The 27625-nt window shown below is 48.5% G+C and overlaps 1 protein-coding gene across 1 annotated transcript in view; it reads left to right on the top strand.

Annotated features, from left to right (window-relative positions):
* LOC133774342 (histone-lysine N-methyltransferase PRDM9-like) overlaps window positions 1–19314 on the top strand; it is a gene marked incomplete at its 5' end in the record, with an annotated part of 52867 nt that extends 33553 nt beyond the window's left edge. Inside the window, one exon of the mRNA XM_062211971.1 lies at window positions 19194–19314. Coding sequence (XP_062067955.1) covers window positions 19194–19314 — 121 coding nt within the window. The remainder of the gene's footprint in view (window positions 1–19193) is intronic.
* Between the last annotated feature and the right edge of the window lie 8311 nt (window positions 19315–27625).

Below are 27625 nucleotides of genomic sequence, written 5' to 3'. Positions count from 1 at the left end.
TGGATCAAGACTTAAAAGAAACTGTCAGAATCATGACTTCCAGGATTGTCAGCTTTGGAAGAGCTTTACGTTACCACTCCAGAGTCGAAGCCTGAAGTTACTATGACAAAAACTGTTGTAAAGTCACAGCTACTTGCTGAATCTGATCTGTTTTACATGGCCAAATCACACTTTGATTAAGCCTGTGAATTGGGAGGTAACTATTAAAGAAAGGTATTTCCCATGAAACTTTCTATTCAAGAAATGTTTACTAAGCATTCAGATGTGCCTTTTATTTCCCTTTACATCAATTCCAGCACTATAAAAATCTAAATATAATAGTGTACTTTGAGGATTGATTTATGTGTGGGCATACACGGATTGCACAGGAGGTGGTACTAGTGTCTAGACCTGTTGTTTTTCATTCATTCATTTTAAGTGCATCTTAGCCTCTATTGTTCCTAATACTGGTACAGGAACATCTCAGTCTTCCTTTTTCAGAAGCTCAGCTTTAGATGCTGATACTAATGGCCACATAGGCAGCACTGGCCATTTGCTGAGCCCCAGTTCTGCATGTACCTGGCACGGTGCACTCCGCACACACCGATTCTTTCGCTCCTCCCTGAAAAGGTGTGGGGCACATGCTGCTGCTCCTTCACTTTTGCGGTGCAGTCTGCTGAGTGGCCCTGGAATGCAGGACAAGAGCCTTACCTCTTGTAGCATCAGTTTTCCTAAAGGAAATGTCACTGTGCCTTCCTCTGTGATTTTGTGAACATGGCGGTGTCTGTATCTGTGAGGTACTTAGAGCAAAGCCTGGCACATAACAATAACTTTACGCTTGGTGACAACACCAATGTGGAAGGAGATCTTTGTGCCCAGACATTCCCAAGGTTCATCTTCCAAGATAAAATCCATGTTAGTGAGCTGGGGGCCATAATTCTAAAAGTTCCCTAGACCCAAAGGGACATTTCTTTTGATGGAGGACATTCCCTTATGAATTTTTGGAGGAACGCCATCATAAAATTCCAAGACGAGGTAGTGACAGTCAGAGAAAGTTATCTCTTCCGGGTTCTGGACATTGAAGTCGAAGAGCAAAGTCCTGACCCATTTGGTTCCTTCTAGGCCTCGGTGCTTGCCATTCAGATGCCTTCTCACTGTGTCCGCACCTGGCTCTTCACCACTACAACCCTGACGATTCTTTGTGGAAGCCCTAGTCTTCTGCTTCTTTGTAAAGCACTCCAGCTGGATTAGGACCCCCCTAGAGGCCTCATTTGAGTTCTACTACTTTTTAAAGCCCTAGTAAACAAATACAGTCACATTTGAACTAGTGGAGATTGGGGCTTCAGGATCAATTTATAGGGATTGGAGAATCCAACTCATTTCAGATCAATTCTCAACCTCCCTAAAATAACTATGGAAACAGAATGACAGCATTGTGGGATGGCAGGCCAGCATGAATCTGACAGGCTGAAATGGCCAACAGAGCTTCTACAGATGTGGACAGTGGTGCTGAGAAACCTAAGCACTTTGTCCAACAGCCACAACACCTGTGGGTTACGTGTCTAGGCCTCCAACTGAAGAGTGCCAATTTTTAACAAAGAAACTTTATGAGACATTTAAACAAATTGAGGAGTCCAACAGGTAAAAATAAGCAGGGTTCAGAATCTGCTCACCTGAATGCCTTTAGCTAAGCAGCTGAGATCTGCCTTCATAACCGAACTCACATTCATGACACTATCACAGGAAATTGAAGGATAGGGAATTCTGGGGCTTGAACCTTTAATAATAGCAACTGAAAACCTAGAAAATCACATGGGAATCTAATGTGAAGAACTCTGTACTGGATTTAACCATTTACAACCATCAGGGGAATTTTTTTTTTTTTTTGAAAGGCAGAGTGGACAGTGAGAGAGAGACAGAGAGAAAGGTCTTCCTTTGCCGTTGGTTCACCCTCCAATGGCCGCCGCGGTAGCGCGCTGCGGCCGGCGCACCGCGCTGATCCGATGGCAGGAGCCAGGTGCTTCTCCTGGTCTCCCATGGGGTGCAGGGCCCAAGCACTTGGGCCATCCTCCACTGCACTCCCTGGCCACAGCAGAGAGCTGGCCTGGAAGAGGGGCAACCGGGACAGGATCGGTGCCCTGACCGGGACTAGAACCCAGTGTGCCGGCGCCGCAAGGCGGAGGATTAGCCTATTGAGCCGCGGTGCCGGCCGGGAATGTTTAATAAGGAAACTGTGGCTCTGAGTTAACAAAGTGCTGTTCCAGTTTATTTTTTAAGGCAAGAATATATTTGAATCACATAAACAAGCAAGAAGGTATTACATAAGAAAAAAGATATAGCAATTTAAGCACCTAACGTGAGCATGCTCTTATATCTGAAACAAAAAATGGTAACATTGGTGTGTGTGTGTGTGTGTGTGTATAAAAATATATACAAAATGCATTAAAGAAATCTCTAATATAAAACATTTAAAATGTGGGGAATACTTTAAGATACAGAAAACAATTGTTAAGACAGGCACACCCACAACTCATAAAAACACGTCTGCAAAGATAAAATGCAACTGGTACTCCTCAGATGTACAAAAGCTACAAAATTGTTAATTACTGGATACTGCTTCTCACTTGTGCAATGTTTGGGCTGCAACACTGATATGAATTCTGAATTACTTTTTTTTTTCAGTCTTCCTGTCATGAATGCATCTATTTAATTTGAATACTTAAAACAGCAACATTATCTGTGTCAAAGTCACTTCCTTATGTTCATTTTTTCTTATTTAAAAAAGGCACTCAATTTTACAAAGTTATTATTACAACAAATAGTGCTTTGGAAGATCTGAAACTCCAAATCAATGCATTCCATCAACTACAAGTATTATCAAGAAGCCCTAACTAATAACACAACTGTGAAAAGCTGGTAAGATTAAAGATTATAAAATTGGTTTATTGTAAAAGCAATTCAAGAATACCCAGTTAAAATTTTATTACAATGCTTCCCAATACAACCAAGAAGCAGTTAAACACTTTCACATGAGGAACAATGACATAAAACAAGAAAGTCCACATCAAGGCTGTGAATCAAACTAAAAAAGAGAAAGGACTCTTAAGTCTCATTAAGATCAGCACATAAGGTACGATAACACCAAGGCACAGTGTCAGGTACCACAGTGTTGCTGCAACACTGAGGTGATAACTGGGAAAGCTAAAGTTAAGGGGAAAAGAAAAGCTGTGTATTCTGGTTGGTGCATAAACTTACGTGACGGAAATTTCAGAAAATGTCCTCAATGATAACAAGGTGCAAGAAAGGTCTGTATTAAAGAGAAAGAAGTTTATAAAGTTCTCTACCAAGGTCCCACTAAATCTTCACAACCCACTCTCACCCTCCCACTGAGCTAAAGTTATCCTGCTGATACATTATATAGGATCTTATTTTGTGGCTTACTGGCAAATTGTAGGCACTCCTTCAAAGTAGCTAAAACAACATGCTTTATCATTCATATACTCAATTTCACATTCCAGGTAGAATTTCATGATTGCTCTAAAACTCAATGCATCTGTACAGTGGCCATTTCCTCCCAGACTTATGCAAGATATAATCAATTTTTTTTGACAGGCAGAGTTAGACAGTGATAGAGAGACAGACAGTGAGAGAGAGACAGAGAGAAAGGTCTTCCTTCCATTGGTTCACCCCCCAAGATGGCCACTACGGTCGGCACTTTGCGCTGATCCAAAGCCAGGAGCCAGGTGCTTCCTCCCGGTCTCCCAAGCAGGTGCAGGGCCCAAGCACTTGGGCCATCCTCCACTGCCTTCCCGGGCCACAGCAGAGAGTTGGACTGGAAGAGGAGCCACTGGGACAGAATCTGGCGCCCCAACTGGGACTAGAACCCGGGGTACTGGTGCCACAGGCGGAGGATTAGCCTAGTGAGCCGCAGCACCGGCTACAAGATATAATCATTCTGCTGTTTACTTAATAAAAGCCTTAGAGTCAATTTTGTGAAAGATCAACCTATGAATCATTATATATAACACAGTGATTGCATTTTTTTCAGTACTGAAACTACTAAAATTTCTTCCATTTTTTTTTAAAGATTTTTATTTATCTATTTGACAGGTAGAGTTACAGTGAGAGAGACAGAGAGAAAAGTCTTCCTTCCGTTGGTTCACTTCCCCAGATGGCTGCAACAGCTGGAGCTATGCCAATCCAAAGCCAGGAGCCAGGTACCTCCTCCTGGTCTCCCTTGCGGGTACAGGGGTCCAAGCACTTAGGCCATCCTCCACTGCCCTCCCAGGCCACAGCAGAGAGCTGGACTGGAAGAGGAGCAACAAGGACTAGAACCCAGTGCCCATATGGGATGCCGGCGCCGTAGGCAGAGGATTAACCTAGTGCGCCATGGCGCCGGCCCCCTTACTTCCATTTTTCTACTCCTCCAAATCAAAGGGCAAAAATATTTAGATATAAGAATTGAAAAAAATCTATCCTCCCAAGCTGAGGCTTTTCATAGCAGCCTTAGCCAGGAAAAGGGATTTTGCTCTAGAAAGCAAAAGACCCTTAAATCACAGGGGTGCTAGCTGGTGCAACTACAATTCATAACCAACTATTACTTCAAAGCTTATACTGAAAAGTTAATTCACGTTCATTTTGTTCCTTTAAAAAATACTCTTTGGAAACCATTTCTACTGCTGTAGACACATACTCTAATTATATCTCTTCCTGTAAAAATAAAGGTATAATCATGATTATCTGTTTCTTTGCTAATTTCACCTACCAAGATACATATTTCAGTCTTACCACCTTACCAGCTGACTCATGGTCTTATGGTCTTCTAGATACTATCCATGGTCAATTTTCAGCATATGGCAGCAGGAGCAAGTCTTCTAATACAATTTTGCAGGTAATATTTCAATTTAATCTTTAATGTGTTCCTTACAAGTGAAACCAAAGTACTAGAATTGACTTTCAAGACTAAGGTGAAAGTGAACTTCAAAATCTAACGGCAGCAAACCATTATAAAGCTTACTTCTGTCGTGTATGTGATAAACCTACTCACTGATTTCCCATCAAGACTCAAAATCAGTCCAGGGAAGTTCCAGGGGGAAAATAACTCATTTCTTGTTTGCTCCTTTCTAATCCATCAGAAACTACTCACTGTGTGTTCAGAGGGCATACAGTACTCCTCTAGGCACTGTCCATATTAATAGCCCTCTCTAGAATACTAAACTACCTCAAACATCTGCAGGTTGCCCTAATCAAGTTTAGACCACCCGTGAAATATAAACTACAAGCCACATACTCTAACATTCAAAGCTACCATTTAAAAATAAACTGGAAAGTAGAGAAACCTAAAAGCAAAGATATATTCTGCTATCACACTATTATAAATATTTCAGCATGTGTGTATGTGTGTGTATAGACAGAGTGAGTAATCAAGATTTACATAAGATGGCAAAAAACTAAGAATTGTAGATTTCACCAAAAGAACTACGTAACTGCTCCAAGCTACAACTATAAACAGACTAATATGGTAATATGCCTAGTTTCCAACAAAAACAAAAAATCCACCAAAATCTATACTAGAGTATGTGACAATAATTAATATATTTCAGGGCCAGTGCTGTGGCATAGTGGGTAAAGCTGCCACCTACAGTGCCAGCAACCCGTATGGGTTCCAGTTCAAGTCTCCGCTGCTCCACCTCCAATCCCGGTCTCTGCTATGGCCTGGGAAAGCAGAAGACGGCCCAAATCCTTGGGCCCCTGCACCCACATGGGAGACCCAGAAGCTGCTCCTGGCTCCTGGCTTTGGATCAGTGCAGCTCCAGCCATTGCAGCCATTGGGGAAGTGAATCAGCGGATGGAAGACCTCTCTCTGTCTGTGTGTGTGTCTCTCTCTGTCTCTGTCTCCCTCCGTCTCTGTCTCCGTCTCCCTCCGTCTCTGTCTCCGTCTCCCTCCGTCTCTGTCTCCGTCTCCGTCTCCCTCCGTCTCCGTCTCGCTCTGTCTCTCTCTCTCTGTCTCTCTCTCTCTCTTATTCTCTGTCTCTCCTTCTCTGTCTCTCCTTCTCTGTCTCTCCTTCTCTGTAACTCAAATAAATCTTAAAAAAATAAATAATGGGGGACATCAACACCACACTTTCATCCATGGACATATCAACTAGATAGAAAATCAACAGGGGTCGGCGCTGTGGCGCAGCAGGTTAAAGCCCTGGCCTGAAGCGCCGGCATCCCATATGGGCACCGGTTCTAGTCCCAGCTGCTCCTCTTCCCATCCAGCTCTCTGCTATGGCCTGGGAAAGCAGCAGAAGATAGCCCAAGTCCTTGGGCCCCTGCACCCATGTGGGAGACCCAGAAGAGGCTCCTGGATCCTGGCTTCGGATCAGCGCAGCTCTGGGCATTGCAGCCATCTGGGGAGTGAACCAGCGGATGGAAGACCTCTCTCAGTCTCTAACTCTGTCTTTCAAGTAAAAAAAAAATCTAAAAAAAAAAACCAAAAAACAAAAAAACATAAAATCAATGAAGAAACAGAGCTTATCTGTACTCTGGACCAAAAGGACTTAATTGATATCTATAGCATGGTTTTATCCCACAGTTGCAGGGTACACATAGCTTTCATCAGTGAATGAAACTTTCTCTAGGATAAACCATATACTAGGTGAAGCCTCAACAAATTTTAAAAAATTGAATTCATACTGTATCTTTTCTGACCACAATGGAATGAAGCTAGAAATTAACTTAAGAAATTCTAGAAAATATGCAGCTGGCGCCATGGCTCACTAGGCTAATCCACCTGTGGCGCCGGCACCCCGGGTTCTAGTCCCGGTAGGGGTGCCGGATTCTAGTCCTGGCTACTCCTCTTCCAGTCCAGCTCTCTGCTGTGGCCCGGGAGTGCAGTGGAGGATGGCCCAAGTGCTTGGGCCCTGCACCCGCATGGGAGACCAAGAAGAAGCACCTGGCTCCTGGCTTAAGATTGGCACAGCGCGCCAGCCGCAACATGCCGGCTGTAGCGACCACTTACAGGGTGAACCAAAGTATCTATGTTCCCACCTTAACTGCTTTCTCTCTGTCTCTTTCTTACTGTCTAACTCTGCCTGTCAAAAAAAGAAAAAGAAAATATGCAAACACATGGAGAATGAACATGCTCCTGAGTGAACTGGGGTCATAGAGGAAATTAAAAAGCAAATTCAGAAATTCCTGGAAATAAATGAAGATGACAACACAACATTTTAAATGTTATGAGATATAGCAAAGACAGATTTTCAAGATGCCGTATCAGCCTGGCAATTCTGCAATCTGAGAACAGAAGTTCTTGCACTGCACTTAAGTGGGAAACAAGACCCCGCAAACCACACTAGGCTTTTTCTTTCTCAGACAGGCATATGCCATTTAAAGGTGTCTAAGGATATTGCCATTTGGTTTCTTGCTTGGATTCTGGGACATGTGACTAAGAACCAGTGCTCCTCTCTCCACTCCCCTTCACAAAACTAACTCCAGAAAGCTTTAGCACAAAGTTAGCCTGCCAAAGGTGGCAAGGTTGAGGCCTTGAGGTCAGATCCATGAAGACAGGGACTAAGAGCGTAAATAAAACACCAGAAGCTTCATTCAGGAAGTGCCTCCCAGCACGGTGCCATTAAGACATGAGAAGGAGACGCTGCCACCCAGAATCACAACAGGACCAGAGCCCTTCTGAGGAACAAGGGGGAAGCAGATAGGGGATCTCTTTAGCAACAAGGTGGTGAGAACCCGGGGTCAAGTGTTCAGTAAACACCAGTGGTCCAAGATCTTTACATCAATAAGATTGACTGATTCATATTTAAAATATGTTGGATGGAGATTCCTGGCCTATGCAAGTGGGTAATGTGGAAACAGCTAAAACATGCTAAATTGGACTATATTCATCCTTTGGTTATGTGAACACTGATTGCAGTGCCAGTGGTCTTTGGGATAACCCCGAGCATAATGTGAACAATTCAACACCATGAAGTCCATTTAACCCAATGCTCAAAAGCTAGTGTTGACCCTCCTACTTATCAGCAAGGATTCAGGATGGCTTTTATGCATATATCGCTGAGAAAACAGTCATTTCCACTTATTAAAGAATCACTATGGTACACTGTGTACCTCCTCATGTGCCATTCTTCAGATAGTTTGCCGGGGAGCTTTGGATTCCACCCAGGAAGACTCTTCTTCTAGGCCTAACAGTAGTGGGTTAATCCTAGAAATGAAAGAAACAGCCTTCCTTTCCCAGAGAAGCTAGTTAGGTAATTTGTAACTAGAGCTGGTTAGCCACGCCCCTGGAGGGAGAATGAAAAATTTTGCTCCTCCACTCCAAGAGTATCTCACTGAATTCCTGACCATGGTTCTAATCTGGGCTGAGAAAACACCAGCACATCACCACTAGCAGTTCAGCCACCAGAGAGCTTGGACAAACTACCTCGGCACTGTGCAAGACATTTTGCCAGGAGGGAATCTAATGCCTGGCCAGAACCACAGGCTCAAGCAAGGCTGAAATGTGTTGAGAAAGATTTTGGGGTCATCACGGCTCAGGCATCTACCCAGGTGTGGCTGATGGACATCCAATGTGGAGGGAATCAGCTCATCTAGGGAAAAGCCAGGGGACCTTACTGCTCCTACTGATCCCCGAAACAGGTGAGTTGATTTGAGTCTTGAACTGAACACACTTGGCCCGCTTGCTGATTACACAGGCCCAAATTTCAACTGTGCTCCTGCTTTGTGAGACAAAGCATTTCTCTGCGCTCCACTTTGATTTGTTATCTTAGGCGAGTTTGCTTTATCTACCTAAAAAGCTTGTGTGTTCAGGGTGCAATGGTTTTTCTTTCATCTTTATAAAACCACAGTGCCCGACACCTTAGCATAATCCAGGTCTTCAAGATTTCTGCAGGAATTAACCAGAAATGGCAATGAAAGTAGAAATGACAGAACGCAGACATCTCCATGATGTATATCAGCATATCTATTTAAACATCCATTCACTGCTCTGGGTATCTGTCATTTCCCTGTACTAGCAAGGAAAAAACTGCATTATACAGCTACTGACACTCCTGAGCCATTGAAGGAGGATCCCAGGTATACCAAGATGTCTGTGTCCCTATCTGGAGACCCAGGAGAGCCATTCCTTCAATTCTAGAACACTATTAGAATATTCTAATATCAATTATCTAAGCACTAAGGGAGGAGCGGTCCTCTCTTGCTCACAGACCGCATAGCCCTTCTCTAATCAAGTCTCACCAGGAGGGGCAATTTCCTTTACAAGGCGTACAGGTGTGAAACCCAGCCAGCAATACCCACACAGAAACATCAAAATTATGCCTGGCCAAATATATGGGCACTTGGTGGCCCAGTCCAGTCATTACATAAAATCATCTTGCACACTAAGATCACCCATGAAATAAAAACGCATGATTAAGGCAGGATTTTGGCATTCATAGCCATAATCCTTGATATGCATAGGCAGATAGGGGGAGGGAGGGCTGGAAGGGGAGAAGGGGTAAAAAAGGGAGGCAAGGGGATGAGTTTACTGGAGGACAGGAAGTGGAGAGTTTGGAAACACCAGGAATCAGAAGACGGAACAATGTCATAGGATGAGCAGGCAGAGTGAACTCGGAGTGAGAGCACAGCCCCCGAGGCAGAGCCCGAGCTCTCGCTCAGTCCCTCACCCTCACCCCGTGGTGAGCAGCACTGCGACCAGGGCCAAGTTTCCTGAACTCAGGAAGCAGCCAGCAGAGATGTGCAGCCTTCTCCTAACAACCCTCTCATGTGGGCAAAATGTGCTTTCACAGGCATCGCCTCAGTTCCCACAGCAAGGAAACTGAGGTCCTTGCCTCCTCTCATCCCTGGGAATCTTTGGAGCTCAGGACAGCCCAGGAAACCACAGCCAAGTAATGAAGGCAAAGCCACGCATGTTTGCCTCTCGGGGAACACACACACTCACCACGGGCGGCCCTCCATTGGCTAACAGATGATTCCTAAAGCTCGGTTTGTGTGAGAAACGGCTTCACCCATCCGCTCAAGCGATGGACTCGACTCAGTGAGTGCAACAAGGGGGAGACCCGACTTCTGATCTTGCAACACCCTGTGCGTGGTGGCCAGCACACCAGGAGCAGTTTCCAGCAAGCTATTCATTTCCTAGCAAGCAGATCCCTCCCCCAGTTCCTCACTGGCTGAGTAACAACAGCGTGACAATCTTCCTGGCATTTGCTTCAGCTGTTTGGCCACTAACTTCCTGGTTCCCTAAGCACTCTCAGGTGCATGGAATCTACCAGTCTTTGAAAACAAACCAAGTGTTTACTTCTCACAGGGAGGAATGATGGAGAGTTCTTGGGCAAGGCACCTTTGTGCAGAGTAGCTTGCAAAAGAGGGGAACAAGAGCTTGTCTAGGAGAAGATATACTATACTGGCTAACACAGGCTGCACTCAGGTAGGAAACTTACACCCTGATCTGTGGGAAATGTTACTAAATGCTCCCACTCCTGAACATTGCCTGGGAAGGGTCTATCATGAACTGCCTGCATGTCTGTATTCTCCGACAAATTACAAATTCCCAAACACACCCCCCGACAGTCTTAGCCTAGTACTTCTCCCAGTGGTGCTACAGATTCCCAGAAGTAGCTTGGGGGTTTTGCCCCCACATGCTTGAAACAATGGGATTCAGACTCATTTCTGTGCCTTTGGTTTTCGGCTTCTAAGCAGCTGTGTTTCTGGCTCCCATTCCATGACAAGCAAAGCGCCCTATCATCCATGCCCACTCACACTCCAATACAGGAGCCCACAAAGAACTGTGGGCTGCGTTTTGGGCCGTTGTGAGATTTGCTGTCTCCCACAGTGCACATCAGGAGGAGGCTGGAATCAGGACTGGAGCAGATGTAAACCCAGGAAATCTATGTGGGATGTGGACATCCCAGGAGATGACTTAATTGCTGCCCCATGAATCCACCTTTTAACTCCTATAACACTTAAGAGGGAATTACATAAAATTAACTATACACAGGAACACAAGGTATGACTATGTTATCAATAACAAGAAAAGCAGTATTGGTCCAAGGCACATAGGAGCAGAATTTTTGTATGCTATTGTAGGTGGCATTGACTCAGACTAAAGGGCTATATATTTAGGATGTTGTATCTGAACTCAGTATCAACATATTTTTGATAATATTTTAGAGATTTATTTTATTTGTTTGAAAGGCAGAGTCACAGAAACAGAGAGAGGGAGAGGCAGCTCTTCTGTTCACTGGTTTGCTCCCAAAATGGCCTCCTGGCTAAAGGGGGCCCAGGCCAAAGTCAAGAGCCAGGATCCAAGAGCTTCTTTCTTCCAGATCTCACATGGGTGCAGGGGCCCAAACACTAGTGCTATACTCCACTGATTTCCCAGGTGCATTAGCAGGGAGCTGGACTGGAAGTGGACTTGAACTGGTACCTATATGAGATGCTGGCATCACAGACAGCAGCATTACCTGCTATGGCACAAACACCAGCCCCTAGATAATTTTCTTTCATGTTTCAGGAATTCATCCACACTGGTATACTAAGAGACCAAATTCCCACCCCATGGTATGTCTTCTTGACACAATAATTTTCCTCAATATATATTAATATAATATAATATATAATAATATTATATATAATATATAATATTATATACTATAATATTCTTATCTCATATACTAATTTCACTAGGACAATTATCCCCAATACATACATAAAGTATCCCAAATATGTGCCAAGAAGAAAATGAGGCATAAATCAAAACTTTCAACTACAAAAATTCAACTGAATGGAGGAAATGCAGTAAATGGTGCAAACGAGGGACAAAAATGGTATCAGGCAACAAACAGGAAAATTCCAGAAGTAATATCCTAATTGTTTTAATATACATATTTTTGACTCTCCAATGAAAGGGCAGAAATCAGAGTGAATTATTTTTAAAGATTAATTTATTTATTTGAAAGACAGATTTATAGAGAGGTAGCGGCAGAGGCAGAAAGAGAGGTCTTCCATCCACTGGTTCACTCCCCAAGTGGCTGCAATGGCCACAGCTGTGCCATTCCGAAGCCAGGAGCCAGGAGCTTTCTCTGGTTCTCCCACATGGCTGCAGGAGCCCAAGGACTTGAACCATCTTCCACTACCTTCCCTGGCCTCTGACTCTCTAAAAACTGTCTTTCAAATACATAAAATAAATATTTTTTTAAAAAAGCACTATTTTGAACAAATTTTCAGCCAGACAATAAAAACAGAGAAGATTCAAGTCAATGGTAGCAGAGATGAAAACGAGACAACGTAAATGATAACACAGAAACATCACCACCCATTATAGATTATTGCAAAAACTACATGCCAACAAATTTGAGAACCATGAAGAGAAAGATAAAACTCTATACATGTGACTTGCCACACCTGTAGCATGAAGGCACAGGAAACCTGAAGAGAGACCAATAATAAGCTGAGAGTTGGAAGCAGTAAGAAGAAAGCTCCCAGCAGGGAAAAGCCCAGGTCTAGAGGGCTTCGTGGCTTCATTCTAGCAAACTTTCAGTAAGAACCAAACTGATTAATCTCAAAGTCGTCCCTAAAATGCAAAGGGGGGAACCTTCCAAATTCTTTCTAGGAGGACAGCATTACCTTGATTTCAAAAACAGGCAAGGACGCAACCAAAAACTAAAAACTACAGGTCAGTGTCCCCAGTGAACACAGCAGCAAAATCCTCAACAAACAAAACGAAATTAACAACACACACAAAAAAATTCATACTGATCAAGTGGGATTTATCACAGGAATTCAGGTATACTCAACCTGTGCAAACCAAGAACCTATCACAAATCACCTTAAGAAAATGAAGGAAGCCGGCGCCGCGGCTCAATAGGCTAATCCTCCGCCTAGCGGCGCCGGCACACCGGGTTCTAGTCCCGGTCGGGGCACCGATCCTGTCCCGGTTGCCCCTCTTCCAGGCCAGCTCTCTGCTGTGGCCAGGGAGTACAGTGGAGGATGGCCCAAGCCCTTGGGCCCTGCACCCCATGGGAGACCAGGATAAACACCTGGCTCCTGCCATCGGATCAGCGCGGTGCGCCGGCCGCAGCGCGCTACCGCGGCAGCCATTGGAGGGTGAACCAACGGCAAAAGGAAGACCTTTCTCTCTGTCTCTGTCTCTCACTGTCCACTCTGCCTGTCAAAAATAAAAAAAAAAAAAAAAGAAAGAAAATGAAGGAGAAAGCTCATCTGGTCACCTCAATAGACAGAGAAATCACTTGATACAATTGAACAATCATTCCTGACTTAGGCTCCTTGAACAAACAGCGCAGAGGGATATACCCCAACACAGTACAGGCTATGTTGGACAAATTCACAGCTAAGAGGATTTCCTCAAAGATCTGGAGTCTGAAAAGAATGTCTGCAATCACCACTCTTACTCAGCATAGCACTGCAAGTTTCCACCAAAGCAACTAGGCAAGAGAAAGAAGTAAATGCACACAAATATGCATAGCAAAGGTGGAAGCCAAACTGTCCCTGTTTGCAGGGACATCTTAAATATATACATACTTACGTTAATGTTCATTTACTGAGAGAAACACAAGAGGAGGTGGACGGGGGGCGGGGGGATCTTCCATCTGCTGTTGACTCAACAAATGCCTGCAGTAGCCATGGCTGAAGCCAGGATCCAGGAACTCAATCCAGGCCTCCCACGTGGGAAGCAGAGACCCAAACACCAGGGTCATCACCTTCTGCCTCCCAGGATGAACATTATCAGAAAGCTTAAATCCAAAGAGGAGCCAGGACTTTAAACACAGCACTCTGATGTGGGCATCCCAAGGAGTATTTTTGTATCTGAAAGACACAGCATCAGCGAAAGGTAGAGGAAGGGAGAGGGGGGAGATAGAGCTCTTCCATCACTGGTTCACTAAATGGCAACAACAGGCAGCTCTGGGCCGGTCAAAGGTCAGGGGCCAAGAACTCAATCGTGGTGGCTCACAGGACGCCACACGTGCACAGGCGCCCACAGGGATGGCAGGGGCCCAGGAACTTGGGCCAAATCCTGCTGCCTTCCTGGGCACATTAGCAGGGAGCTGGGTCAGAGATGAAGACGCTGGCACAGCAAGCAGTGGCCTAACCTCTGGGCCACAAGGCCCCTGCCCCGACCATCAGCCTAACCACAGCACCAAACACCCTGCCCTAAATTATTTCTGAACACATTCCACCAGTGCGTAACTGCCATTTCTGAAAAACATCTTATAAAGTCTCAGGAAAAATCAAACTATCATATTCCATTGTAATAATTATCACATGCTTTACAATCCTGGGGGATCATATGGCACAAAACCCATTACATATGTAAGTGGCTCGTTTGAAAGTGATGTTCAATGGAACAAACCAGATTATATGTCTAGGTGGCTCCTTGGAAAGTGAAAATCACGTCTCCATTAGTACAGAAGTAGGAGAGCAAAGTTAGGAGTGTTGAGTCACTGCCAATTTGTCAGTTTACGTACAGTACATAAAAACATCATGTCTCTTCCTTTATAAACCACAGTAAACGCAAAGCAAGTGCAAGTGGGCACCACACATGCATGCTTTGTGGCTCACAGGCAGAAAAAGTACGGCCGGCCAAAGCCATTGCAATTCCAACTGGGGACCACCTGTGCACATTTGGTGGCTTAAAGGTGACTTACCTAGGTACAGTGGCCACCAAAGCCATTGCAAATCCAGTTGGGGATCAGGCATGGACATGTGAAGACTCACAGACTGCCCAGGTGTGTGCAGTGGCTTCCCAGGCCATTAGGAATCTGACAAGGAACACTCAAGGGAGATCAGTGGATCAACAGAAGTCTGAGCACGCACAGTCACCACCCAAGCCACTGAAAGCTGATGGGACCATGAATATTCTTTGGTGGCTCTCAGGCTGCCCACACACAGTAGCTGACCCAAGCCATTTCAAATACAACTGGGTACTGCGTATGCAAGTTTTGCAGCTCATAGGTGGCCCAATCATGGGCAGTGGCACCCTAAGCCATTACAAATGCAACTAGAAACTGCATATGTATGTTTGGGGGCTCAAAGGCCACCACGTATGTGTAGTGAGCAGCCCAAGCCACTGTGAATCTAACGGGGGCCCACTCACATGCATTTAGTGGCTAAACATCAGTCCAAGAATGTGCTGTCATCTCCCAAGCCAATCCAAATCCACCTGGGAATCTCACAGGTGCGTGTGGTGGCTCAGCAGCAGCCCAAGCATACTGCCCAAGCCACTGTACTCCAACTGTGGACTGCCTGTGTGCATGTTGGGACACAAAATCTGACACGCATGTGCAGTGGCTGCCCAAAACCCTTGGAAATCCAACTGGGAACCACACATGCACAGTTGGCTGCTCAATGGCAGCCCCTGCATGGGCAGTGGTCAGATGAAACCATTGCAAGTACAACAGGGGACACTACATGTGCATTTTGTGGCTCACAGGGAGCCCACACATGGGCAGACACTGTCCAAGTCTTTGCTAACCCAGCTACAGGCAGCAAATGTGCCTTTGTTGCTCAAAGGCTGCCCATGCAAGCACAGTGGCTGCTCCAAGTCATTGCAACTCCAACTGGGGAGTGTGCTTGCTGGTTTGGTGGCTCACAGGAGGCCCACACATGTTCAGCCATGGCACAAGCCACCGCAAATACAAACGAGGACTATGCACGTGCATTTGGTGGCTGATAAGCTGCCCACACATGCACAGTTGGTGCCCAAGCCATTGTAAGTGCAACTGGGACCAAGCGTGTAATGTGGCTGCTCAGAGGCTGCTCACACATGTGCCCACATGTGCTTGTCCAAGGCACGCAAGTCCAGCTGGGGACCATGCATACTGGTCTTCTGGCTCAGATGTAGCCCAAGTGTCACTGTTACCACCCAAGCCATTGAAAATGGCTGGGATTATGCATGCATCTTTGCTGACTCATAGGCTGTCCACATATGCACTGTGGCCACCCAAGCCATTGCAAATCCAAATAGGAACCAGGAATAAGTATTTGGTGGCCCACTGACAGCCTGAATATACACAGTCACTGACCCAGACATTACAAATCCAACTGGGGCCACATATACACCTTTGGTGGCTCACAGGCTGCCCACGAATGGGCAGTGGATGCCCAGGCCCCTGCAAACCCCAACAGGTGGCAGGGCATGCATTGTTGGTGGCTCACAGGACACCCACACATGCACAGTGGATGGCCCAATCACTGAAAATAAACCTGGCAACCAAGCATGCAGGCTTGGTGGCTCAAATGTGGCCTCAGCGTTGCAGTTTCTGCCCGAGCCATTGCAAATCCAACTGGGACTGTGCATTGATGCTTGGTGGCTCACAGGCTGTCCACACAGGTGCCCACTTAGGTGTAGTGGCTTCCCAAGCCATTGCAAATCCAACTATGACTGTGCATGCATGCTTGCTGCCCACACGGGTGCCCACATAGGTGCAGTGGCTGCCCAATCCATTGCAAATGCAACAGGGGACTGCAAATGTAAGTCTGGCAGCTCAAAGTAGGCCTGGGCATGGCCCACTCACAGTGCAAGCCATTCAAATACAACTGGGGACCACGCATGCACATGTGGGGGCTCACAGGCAGCTCATGGATGCATAGGGGCCAACCCAAGCCATTGCAAATCCAACTGGGGACCAGTCATGCAAATTCTGTGCCTCACTGGAGACCCGAGCATGCACAGTGACTGGACTACTGGTGTCCTGTGCACATGAAGTGGCTGCCCCCACCAGAAGACACCACCTATGCCATTACAAATGCAGCCGGTGACTGCTCATGCATATTTGGTGGCTCACAGGGAATCCACACATGTACAGTCATCATCCAACCAATTGTAAATCCAACTGGGAACCACAAATGTGTATGATTGCTCACAGGCTGCCAAGAATGCACAGTGGCTGGCCAAAGTCATTGCAAGTCCAGTGGGACTGTGCACGCATCTTTGGTGGATCACAGACGGCCCATGCATGTGCCGTAAGCTCCCAAACCACTGCAAAACCAACTGGGATCCACAAAGGTGTGCTTTGTGGTGCAAAGACAGTCTAAGCATGAGTAATCACCATCCAAGGCCCTGCCAATCCAAATGGGGACTGTGTATAGGTGTTTGGTGGCTCACATGCAGCTCACTGATGTTCAGTGGCTGGCCCAACCCACGGCAAATCCAACTAGAGCAAGTACAATGAGGTCCAGCAGATTCAAAGTAGCCATCCACATCTGCAGACCATGAGCCATTGCAAGTCCAGCTGGGGCCCAGACAAGCCCATTTGGTGGCACTCGGGCAACCCAAGCATGCACAGTGATTAGACTAATGGCAGCCTGCATTTGAGCAGTGGCTGCCCCAACCACAGGACTGTGCATGAGACATTGAAAATCCAACTGGAGACAATGCATTCTCATTTGATGGCTCTCAGGCAGCTGATGCATGTGTAGCAGCCAGCCCAAGCCACTGCGATTCCAACTGAGGACTGGCACATGAGGTTTTGGTGGTTCAAAGCTGCTCCCAGAATGGGCAGTCTCCATCCAGGCCATTATAAATCCAAATATGGGGAGCTGGCACTGTGACATAGTGGGTAAAGCCTCTGCCTGCAGTGCCAGCATCCCATAGGGCACTGGTTCGAGTCCTAGCTGCTCCACTTCCGACCAGCTCTCTGCTATGGTCTGGGAAAGCAGTTGAAGATGGCCCAGGTTTTTGGGCCCCTGCACCCACATGGGAAACCTGGAAGAAGCTCCTGGCTCCTGGCTTTGGATAAGTGCAGCTCTGGCCATTGCACTCATTTGGAGAATGAACTATCAGATGGAAGAACTCTCTCTCTCTCTCTCCCTCTCTCTCTCTCTCTCTCTCACTCTAACTCTAACTCTCCTCTCTCTCCTTCTTTCTCTCTCTCTCTCTCTTTCTTCCCCACTCTCTACCTCTCTGTAACTCTGCCTTTCAAATAAATAAATCAATCTTTTAAAAAATCCAACTAGGAACTGTACATGTGAATTTGGTGGCTCAGTAGCAGCCCAAGCATGTGCAGTGGCCAGCCCAAGGGATTGCGAATCCAACTGACAAGCATGCACAAATGTTTGTTGTCTCAAAGGTGACTGGAGCATGGGCAGTGATGGGCCAAAACTATTTCAAAGCCAAATGGGGACTGAACATGCATGTTTGGTGGCCCATAGGAGGACCAAGCATGCACACTCACTGCCAAAGCCATTGCACATCCAACTGGGGGTTGTATATGCACATTTGGGGTTTCAAAGGTTGCCACATATAAGTGGCAGGTCTAAGCCATTGAAACTTCAACTGAAGGACCCTAATCCCCGCTGGGTCCTTTAGATTGCAACCCCAGACTCAAAAATCCTCAGACCAGATGATGCAAATGCAAGAGGCGGCTTTATTTCACGAGCGCTCGCGGACGCCGTCTCCAGACCCGACTCAACGGGAGGCAGGAGAGAGGCGTGCGTAGTAGTGTCTGGGGGGCGCTTATATACCTGGGAGATAGCAGAAGCGGGGGATACAGAAGCAGAAAAAAGCATGGTTACAGGGTTTCAATAAGACAATGGGGTGGGGGCATGCAGAAAATACCTTGCATACTTTTGCCGTCTGCCGGGACCCACAGATAAGGGGCGGTTGGGAGCTTCCCATGCCTTTATCTGGCGCCCTTATCTCAAACCACCACAGCTGCCTGCCCTTGACTTATGGTTTCGGCCCAATTTCCAGGAAATGTTTTACTAGAGTTCCCTAAGATGGTGCTGGGGTAGTTAAAATGGCGTGACCATTGTCAGGGTTGTTCATTCCCCCCTTTGGTCTTGTACATTAGGAAAATCCTTTCCTAAGGGCAATCCTGATCCTCCGAGCGTTTTAAGGCCTGGTATTGCTGAGTCAGGACCATGGCCTGAACGCGTGACAGCCCATCCCTGACAAACTGTGTCAATCGGTTAAAAAGGCAGGGGCCAAGTGTCAGGATCAATATTAGCAGAAAGATGGGGCCTATAAGAGAGGAGAGTAGGGTCGTGGACCAGGGGGAACGTTTCCAGATACTCTCGTACCAGCCCTGGCGTGACTCCAATTCCCGTTGCCTTCTGTCCAGTCTTTCTCTGAGTTTATCCAGGGTCTCAGTTACTACCCCAGTGTGATCGGCATAGAAGCAGCACTCTTCCCTCAGCGCTGCACAGAGCCCTCCTTCCTTAAGGAGCACAAGGTCCAACCCCCTTCGGTTTTGCAGGACTACTTCCGAGAGGGAGGTCAGGGACTCCTTTAATGCCCTGATTGTTCAAGGGCGCGTAGGTCGTCATTCATGGCCTGATGCAGGGACAAGTACTGGTCTGTACGTATTACAGCGGTAGTGCCTGTTGCTATTCCAGCTGTGATGCCGCCCAGACCCAGGAGCGTGGCCAGTGCCAGAGAGAAAGGCTCCCGCTTGGCCCGATGTAGGGGCGACTCAAAGAACTGGAGAACTGACTCGTCAGAATGGTACGTTATACGGGGCCAGACCTGTACTAATACACAGTAGTCTCGAGTTTGTTTAAAAACCCCGGCATGCACACATGGGGTCAGTCCAGTTCTACAAGCCCAGTAAGTTCCATTAGGTGCCGGCAAATAGTAATTTCCTGGAAAAACCGAACGGAGTCACTACATAGCTGGAATTTGGGGGGTATTGTCCCTATACAGAGGCCTTGTCCTTCAACCTGGGTCAGAGTCAGTTGGTGGTCGTTTCCTTGACAGAGGGCTGGGGGTGAAGAGACATTTTTTATATTTGAGAGGTTATAAGGTAGAGCAATGCCCTCATAATAAGGAGGGCGAGGACTGAGGCACAGCCAGCAGTTCTGGGCCCTGGAAGGGTCCGTATAATTGAGGGCCTGGTAGGCCCCTCTTATTAGGTTTAAGAGATGGTCTCCCGTGCCCGGCAATGGAGCAGGAGACGAGTTAGGACTCACGGTTGCCCTTGGCCTCAGGGAGGGTGGAGAGGTCGGGGGTCGGCCCTGGGATCTCGGGGCTGTAACCTTAGACACAGGCCTCTGATCCGCCAACACTAGGTTGGGGCCTATAGACTGGGGGAGAGCTTCCTCTCTAAGTTGGATTTTAAATAGGAACCCGGGATCGCTACCAGAAACATAAAACCTCAACCCCCAAGTCCTTCCCAGTTGCCAGTCGGCGATGCTGGCCTTCTTCCCCTGTTCTGTGAAGGTAATGTTTAGGGGCACACAGAGTGGTTGTTTGGAACAGGGCCCTAGCCCTGTTCTTATGGCTACACAATTTTCCCCTGTGGGGGTGAAATTATGACCTACAGAGATCCAACTGTCTCGGGAAAACGGCCTCCAGTAGGCTGCTCCAGTGGTTTCACATCCCCAGGCCTTACAGTAGAAGGATTCTGGCCCCCCGCACAGCCACTTATCTTCCGCAGACCTGCCATCCCTGGGGCACACGTAAAACTCAGATTGTCGGAGATAGCATCTAAATTGTGGATTCCTGCACCCGGGGTTATTTGCATTGGTTGTGTGCATGCCCCCACCCGGTCCCGGGCTCCATAGGGCTATCTGATCATGAGACATGCTAGGGATATCCCAGGTGTCTAGTCCTGCAACCAATTGACAGACATCTGGGTGTAAGGAGGGCCACCATGTCCCAGAAGGGGCCACGCGGGTAACGGACCACACGACATCAGCGGTGGCAGATTTCACCTGCCACGTGAGCCTTTTTGGGGCGTGGGGGCTGGCCACAATCGGGGTAAGGAAAATCAAAAGTATTACAAGCACTAAACAGTCTTTAAGAGTCTTATCTTGAGTGGGTTTTGAGTGCGTTGTGCCTTCCATACTGTCCGGTCAGCGGGGCAGTCGTCCTGAGTTTTATCCTCCTCCGGTAGGGCTCGCTTCACATGGGACGCGTGAACCCAGGCGGCGATTCCGTCGACTTTTACCGCGGTGGGGGTTGTCAGCAGAACGGTGTAAGGGCCCTTCCAACGCGGCTCGAGGGTTTTGGACTGATGTCTGCGGATGTAGACGGAGTCTCCAATCTGGAACGGGTGAGGCACCACCGGACACTTGGACTGATATACTGCAGCCAGAGGCTTCCAGACTTGTCTCTGGATCAGCTGCAGAGCTTTCAGTCGGGTCTGCAGGCTGGGGGAAGTGGCATAAGAGTCAATACTAGGTCCTAGTAAATCGGCAATTGGGGGAGGCCCTCCATAGAGTATTTCATATGGAGTTAACCCGAAGACAGAAGGGGTGTTACGAGCCCTAAACAAGGCCATTGGTAGTAACCCAACCCAATCTCTAGTGCCAGTCTCCATTATTAATTTAGTTAAGGTCTCTTTTATGGTTCGGTTCATACGTTCTACCTGTCCTGAACTCTGGGGTCTATATGCACAATGTAATTTCCAATCAATCCCCAGTACCTTGGCCACCAACTGACTTACCCGGGAGACAAAAGCTGGCCCATTGTCGGACCCCAATACCTTGGGAAGGCCAAACCGCGGGAAGATTTCTTCAAAAATTTTCTTGACGACCACCTGTGCCGTCTCCTTCTTTACCGGGAAAGCTTCAGTCCAGCCAGAAAAGGTGTCTACAAACACTAATAGATATTTAATCCCATACTTGCCGGGGCGAATTTCAGTGAAATCAATTTCCCAGTTTGTTCCGGGCCTGGTCCCGCGCACTCTCGCCCCTTCCGGCATCTTAAGGCGTTTTGGATTTACCTTTGCGCATGGGACACAAGATTCTGTTACCTGTTTGACCAATGTGTCCAATCCTATTATGAAGTGGGTCTGCTCCTCTCTTTTTAACAAGGTTTTTAGCTTTTTGTATCCTAAATGAGTCCATCGGTGAAGGTCACTCACTATGTCTCTGGCCACTTTCTTTGGCAGGACTATCTTGTTCTGAATTCTCCAAGCCTTCTCCTGTTCGTCATACCTTCCCCCTAACCTTTGGATGGCATTTACGTCTCCATCCGAATATGTCCACCCGCCTTGGTCAGGAGAGGTAGGGGAAGTTTTGGAAGATCGTACTGTTAGTATTGGTTCTTTTAGGGCAACTGTCTTGGCCACCTCATCCGCCATCCGGTTGCCTTTTGCTACCGGGTCCTCGCCTTTCTGATGGCCTGGGCAATGGATGATGCTCAGCCTCTTTGGGGGGTGGCGGGCTTGTAGGAGGTCGAGGATCTCCTGTTTGTTTTTAATGTCTTTTCCTCCTGAAGTCAGTAACCCCCTTCTACGATATATCTCCCCGTGGATATGGGCCGTGGCAAACGCGTAGCGGCTGTCAGTGTAGATATTTACCTTCTTTCCCTCAGCCGCCCGGAGAGCCTGGGTTAGTGCCACGAGTTCGGCCCTTTGAGCTGAAGTCCTTGGTGTTGGGGCCGAGGCCCAGATAACAGTCTTTCCGTCCACCACCGCTGCCCCCGCCCTTCTCTCACCTTGGTGTAGGAAGCTGCTCCCATCAGTGTACCAGGTATGCTCCGCGTCTGGCATGGGCAGGTCTGTTAAATCTTCTCGGGTTCCATGCGCTTCAGCCAGCACTTGGTGACAGTCATGACTGACCTGCGACTCAGTTCCGGGCTTCGGGAGCAGGGTGGCAGGATTGAGCAAGGCAGGAGTCCCAAAATGAATCTTCTCAGGGTTGAGTAGCACGGTTTGATAATGGGTAATTCTGGCGTTAGATAACCACCTGTCTGGGGGCTGGCGGATGATAGTCTCTATGGCATGGGGCGCCACTATGGTGAGGGGCTGGCCCAAAGTTAACTTGTCCGAGTCTCTTACCAGGACAGCCACTGCCGCAATCATGCGGAGACAGGGCGGCCATCCGGTAGCAACATTGTCCAGTTTTTTTGAAAAATATGCTACAGGTCTCCTCCATGGTCCCAGCCTCTGGGTTAGGACTCCTTTCGCTATGCCCCCATTTTCATCCACGTACAAGGTGAACGGTTTGACCGGGTCGGGAAGGCTCAGCGCTGGGGCTTCCAGTAGGGCCCGTTTGATCTTATCAAATGCTAACTGCTGTTCCTGGCCCCATATGAAAGGGGAATTTGCTCTCGTGAGGGGGTAGAGAGAGGCCGCCATTTCAGCAAATCCCGGTATCCAGAGGTGGCAGAAGCCGGCACTACCCAGGAACTCCCTGAGTTGGCGGGCATTCTTAGGTGGTGGGATGAGTGCCACGGCTTGCTTACGCCCTTCCGTAAGCCACCTCCGGCCTCCCTCCAGTACATATCCCAGGTAGGTTACACGTCGGGTGCAGAGTTGAGCCTTCTTTGCAGAGGCCCTGTATCCCAACTCACCCAGTTTTTGGAGCAGAGCCTCGGTCCCTTTGATGCAGCTCTGTTCTGTCTCTGCTGCCAGCAGTAGGTCGTCCACATACTGTAATAAGATCAGCTCTGGATGGCTTACCCGGAAGTCCGCCAAGTCCTGGTGGAGTGCCTCATCAAACAGCATGGGAGAACTTTTGAATCCCTGGGGGAGCCTGGTCCAAGTCAATTGTCCCGAAAATCCGGTTTCGGGGTCCTTCCATTCGAAGGCGAAGATGGGCTGACTCTGTGGGCTTAGCCTCAGGCAGAAGAAGGCATCCTTTAAATCAAGAACTGAGTACCAGGCATGGCTTGGAGGCAAGGTACTGAGTAGATTATAAGGGTTAGGGACCGTGGGGTGAATGTCCTCAGCCCTACGATTTACTTCCCTCAGATCTTGTACAGGCCTGTAATCATTAGAGCCGGGCTTTTTGACCGGTAGCAGGGGAGTGTTCCAAGGTGACTGGCAAGGCTTTAATATGCCTAACTGTAGCAATCTTTGTATGTGGGGCCGGATCCTGTCCTTAGCTTCCTTAGCCATGGGGTATTGGCGGATAGACATGGGAGTAGCCGCGGGCTTCAGAGTCACTATCAGCGGGGGCCGCCTAACAGCCAGTCCTACCCCTGCTGTTTCTGCCCAGGTTGTGGGAAACTTAGCAAGCCACTCGGGACTGTTCCGGGGGGTTGGAGGGCTTTCGTGAAGGCGATGCTCGTCCTCCAGCTGGAGAGTCAGCACGTGGAGGGGTTGGCCTGTAGGGCCGATCACCGTAGCCCCTTTGTCTTGAAAGTGGATCTGCGCCCTGACCTTCGAGAGGAGGTCCCTCCCCAACAAGGGATAGGGGTAATCCAGCACCAGCAAAAAGGAGTGGGTCACCTGCCCCGTGGACAGGTGGACCTTACGCTCCGTTGTCCACCGATATGATTTTCCTCCAGTGGCTCCCTGTACCCAAGATGTCTTGGAACTTAACGGCCCCTCAGCGCTGGTAAGAACTGAATGTTGGGCCCCAGTATCGACCAGGAACGTGACCGGTCGGCCTCCCACTTTAAGGGTTACCCGGGGCTCAGGGGGAGGCTCCTGGCCCTGACTCCCCTAAGCTTCATCCTTGAGTGACAGTACCGGGGCGGGTCTTCTTTGGCCCCCCCGTTGTTTCTTGTTGGGACAATCTTTTGCCCAATGTCCCCTCTCCTTGCAGTAGGCGCATTGGTCATGCTCCACTCGCAGTCTATGCCAGTCTCCCGGGTCCCTGCCTTGTCTAGGCCTGGCCTGCTCTGACCCTGCAACTACGGTGGCCAAGATCTTACTTAATTCCTTATTTCGTTTCCTGTCCCTCTGGTCTTGTCTGCTCTCCTGTTCCCTGCGTATTCTTTCTTCCCTCTCCTTCTGCGTTTCTCTTTTATTGAAAATTTTTTCTGCCTCTTTTACCAAATCCGGCAGGGTGTAGCCCTGTAATCCCTCCAGCCTCTGTAATTTAACTCGAATGTCCGGTGCCGATTGTCCAATGAAGGACATTATTACCTCAGCTTGCCGGTCGGGGGCCTGAGGGTCGAAGGGTGTGTACATTCGATATCCTTCCATTAATCTTTCTAAAAATCCTGCCGGGGTCTCCTCACTTCCCTGCATAATAGCACGTACCTTAGCCAAATTAGTGGGGCGCCTCCCGGCCCCTCTGAGACCTGTCAGGAGAATCTGGCGATAGAGACGGAGATGTTCCCTACCAGCCGCCGTGTTGAAATCCCAGTCCGGGCGAGTTAGTGGGAACGCCGCATCGATTTCGTTGGGCAACAGAGTGGGCCGGCCATCGTTTCCTGGCACATTTTTGCGGGCCTCCAGGAAGACTCGCTGCCTCTCCTCGGTGGTGAGAAGCGTCTGTCAAAGCTGCTGACAGTCATCCCAAGTGGGCTGATGGGTTAGTAAGATAGATTCAATTAGCCCCGTCAGGGCCTGGGGGTCTTGGGAAAACGGGGGGTTATGAGTTTTCCAGTTATACAAGTCAGAGGCTGAGAAGGGCCGATACTGGATTTGGCCGGCCACCGAACGGAGGGGCAGGGCATGAGACGACCAGGTGTCCTCCATCCCTCTGCCTCGCTCGTGGCGCAGCCGCAAGCGGTGACTCAATGTCGGTGAAGATGGTTCTGCGGGAGGCAGAACCTCCTCTTCTTGTATGGTCGAATCTGGGGACGGGGCAGAGGGAGCCGGCCCCTCAGGAGCGGGGCGAGCGTATGGGGGCGGGGGTTCTAACAACCACAGATCCTCCTGTCCTCCCTGTAGGACAGGGGGGTTTTGGGATTTTGCTTTTGAAAGTTCCTCCAGTGGGTAAAGTGAGGATACCGGGGAAGGGTCCTCCGACTTAGCAGGCGCGGGGAGGGCAGCGGGCAGGTGGGGAGGAAGGGGGATCAAGGGTGTCGTCGGGGGAGGAGGAGGAGGCTTAGGTTGAGATTTCCCCTCCGCGGACGGAGTCGGTGAGAGGAAGGGCTTAACCCACACAGGAGGGTTCCGAACCAAGTCCTCCCAGACGGTGATATAGGGTACCTGGTCAGGGAGCCCCTGTGGTCCGGTTCGACAAACACGATCTTTCACCTGCGAGATAACATTTGGGTTAAAGGTTCCATCCTCCGGCCACCCGGCCCCATGAGTCGGCCACTCTGTGGAACTGAGAGTGACCCATTTTTTCTTCTTGATTTCCACCGAAAGACTGCGTGCACGCTCCTGGACCTCTTTCCAATGACCTAAAGTGAGGCTCAACGGGGTGGTTAATTGCTGCCCCATGGCCGGGGAAGGATGGAAGAAGACGAAATAAAGACCAAGAAACACAGATACACACAAGACGAACAATACAAGTCACGCGACTATAGACCGGCGTAAAAGTGAAACTAATAATTCAGATGGGAGCGGCCGGCTGGCCAGGCTCTCCCCGGGAAGGAGAAAGACGTGGTCTCTCTCCTTCCCCCAGACCACCGCTGGAGCGTCCCCCAGGGTAAGACCAGGGATCTTAGGACACGTCTGTCTCCCCCACTGGTCCAATACAGATACAGGTCCTGTACAGGCACAATCTCAGAAGGCGCCGCTAATCGAGACAAACACACGTCACGACACTTACACAGAGAGGGGGATTGCCTTACCTCCGGCTGGCCTTTTGAGGGCTTGAGTCGTGGGTCGTTCGATCTCGGTGGGACCTCCAAATGAAGGACCCTAATCCCCGCTGGGTCCTTTAGATTGCAACCCCAGACTCAAAAATCCTCAGACCAGATGATGCAAATGCAAGAGGCGGCTTTATTTCACGAGCGCTCGCGGACGCCGTCTCCAGACCCGACTCAACGGGAGGCAGGAGAGAGGCGTGCGTAGTAGTGTCTGGGGGGCGCTTATATACCTGGGAGATAGCAGAAGCGGGGGATACAGAAGCAGAAAAAAGCATGGTTACAGGGTTTCAATAAGACAATGGGGTGGGGGCATGCAGAAAATACCTTGCATACTTTTGCCACAGATAAGGGGCGGTTGGGAGCTTCCCATGCCTTTATCTGGCGCCGTTATCTCAAACCACCGCAGCTGCCTGCCCTTGACTTATGGTTTCGGCCCAATTTCCAGGAAATGTTTTACTTGAGTTCCCTAAGATGGTGCTGGGGTAGTTAAAATGGCGTGACCATTGTCAGGGTTGTTCACAACCAGGGATGGCAGGGTGCATATGTGTTTGGTGGCTCAAAGACAGCCCAAGAATGAGCAGTCTCTGCCCAAGTCATTCTATATCCAACTAGGAACCACACAACTGTGTTTGGTGGCTCAGAGACAGCCCAAGCATGGGCAGCAGTGGCTGGCCCAAGCCATTGCAAATCCAACTGGGGGCCATGAATGTGGGCTTGGTGGCTAAAATGTGGCCCAAGCATCACACTTGCCACCCAAGCCACTGAAAAACCAACTGGAAACAGCACATGTGTGTTTGCTGACTTACGGGCTGCCTGTGCATGTGCAGTCACCACCCACACATTGCAAATTCAACTGGGCCCATGCATGCACATTTGGTAGCCCATTGGACCAACCATCGCAAATCCAGCGATCTAGGCCAGGTATGCAAATGTGGTTGCTCACTGGGGACCACAGCACACAGAGTGGCCAGAGCATATATATATATGTGTTTAGAAAATCCTTAAACACTGTCCAAAGAAGTCAAATGAAATATAGATCAAGGCAAATATTCATTATTCATTGGTCAACTCAATGTTGTTAAGATGAAAATTCTTTCTTAATTTTTAAAAATATTTATTTATTTACTTATTTGAAAGGCAGAGTTACAGAAAGCGAGAGACACAGAGAAAAAGACAGAGAGAGAGAGAGATCTTCCATCTGCGGGTTCACTCCCCAAATGGCTGCAACAGCCAGAGCAGGGCCAG

This window comes from Lepus europaeus, chromosome 15 (genome assembly GCF_033115175.1).
Source record: "Lepus europaeus isolate LE1 chromosome 15, mLepTim1.pri, whole genome shotgun sequence".
Taxonomy (NCBI): Eukaryota; Metazoa; Chordata; class Mammalia; order Lagomorpha; family Leporidae; genus Lepus; species Lepus europaeus.
The sequence above is the reverse complement of the archived record's forward strand: the minus strand, read 5'-3'. Positions and strand labels throughout refer to the sequence as shown.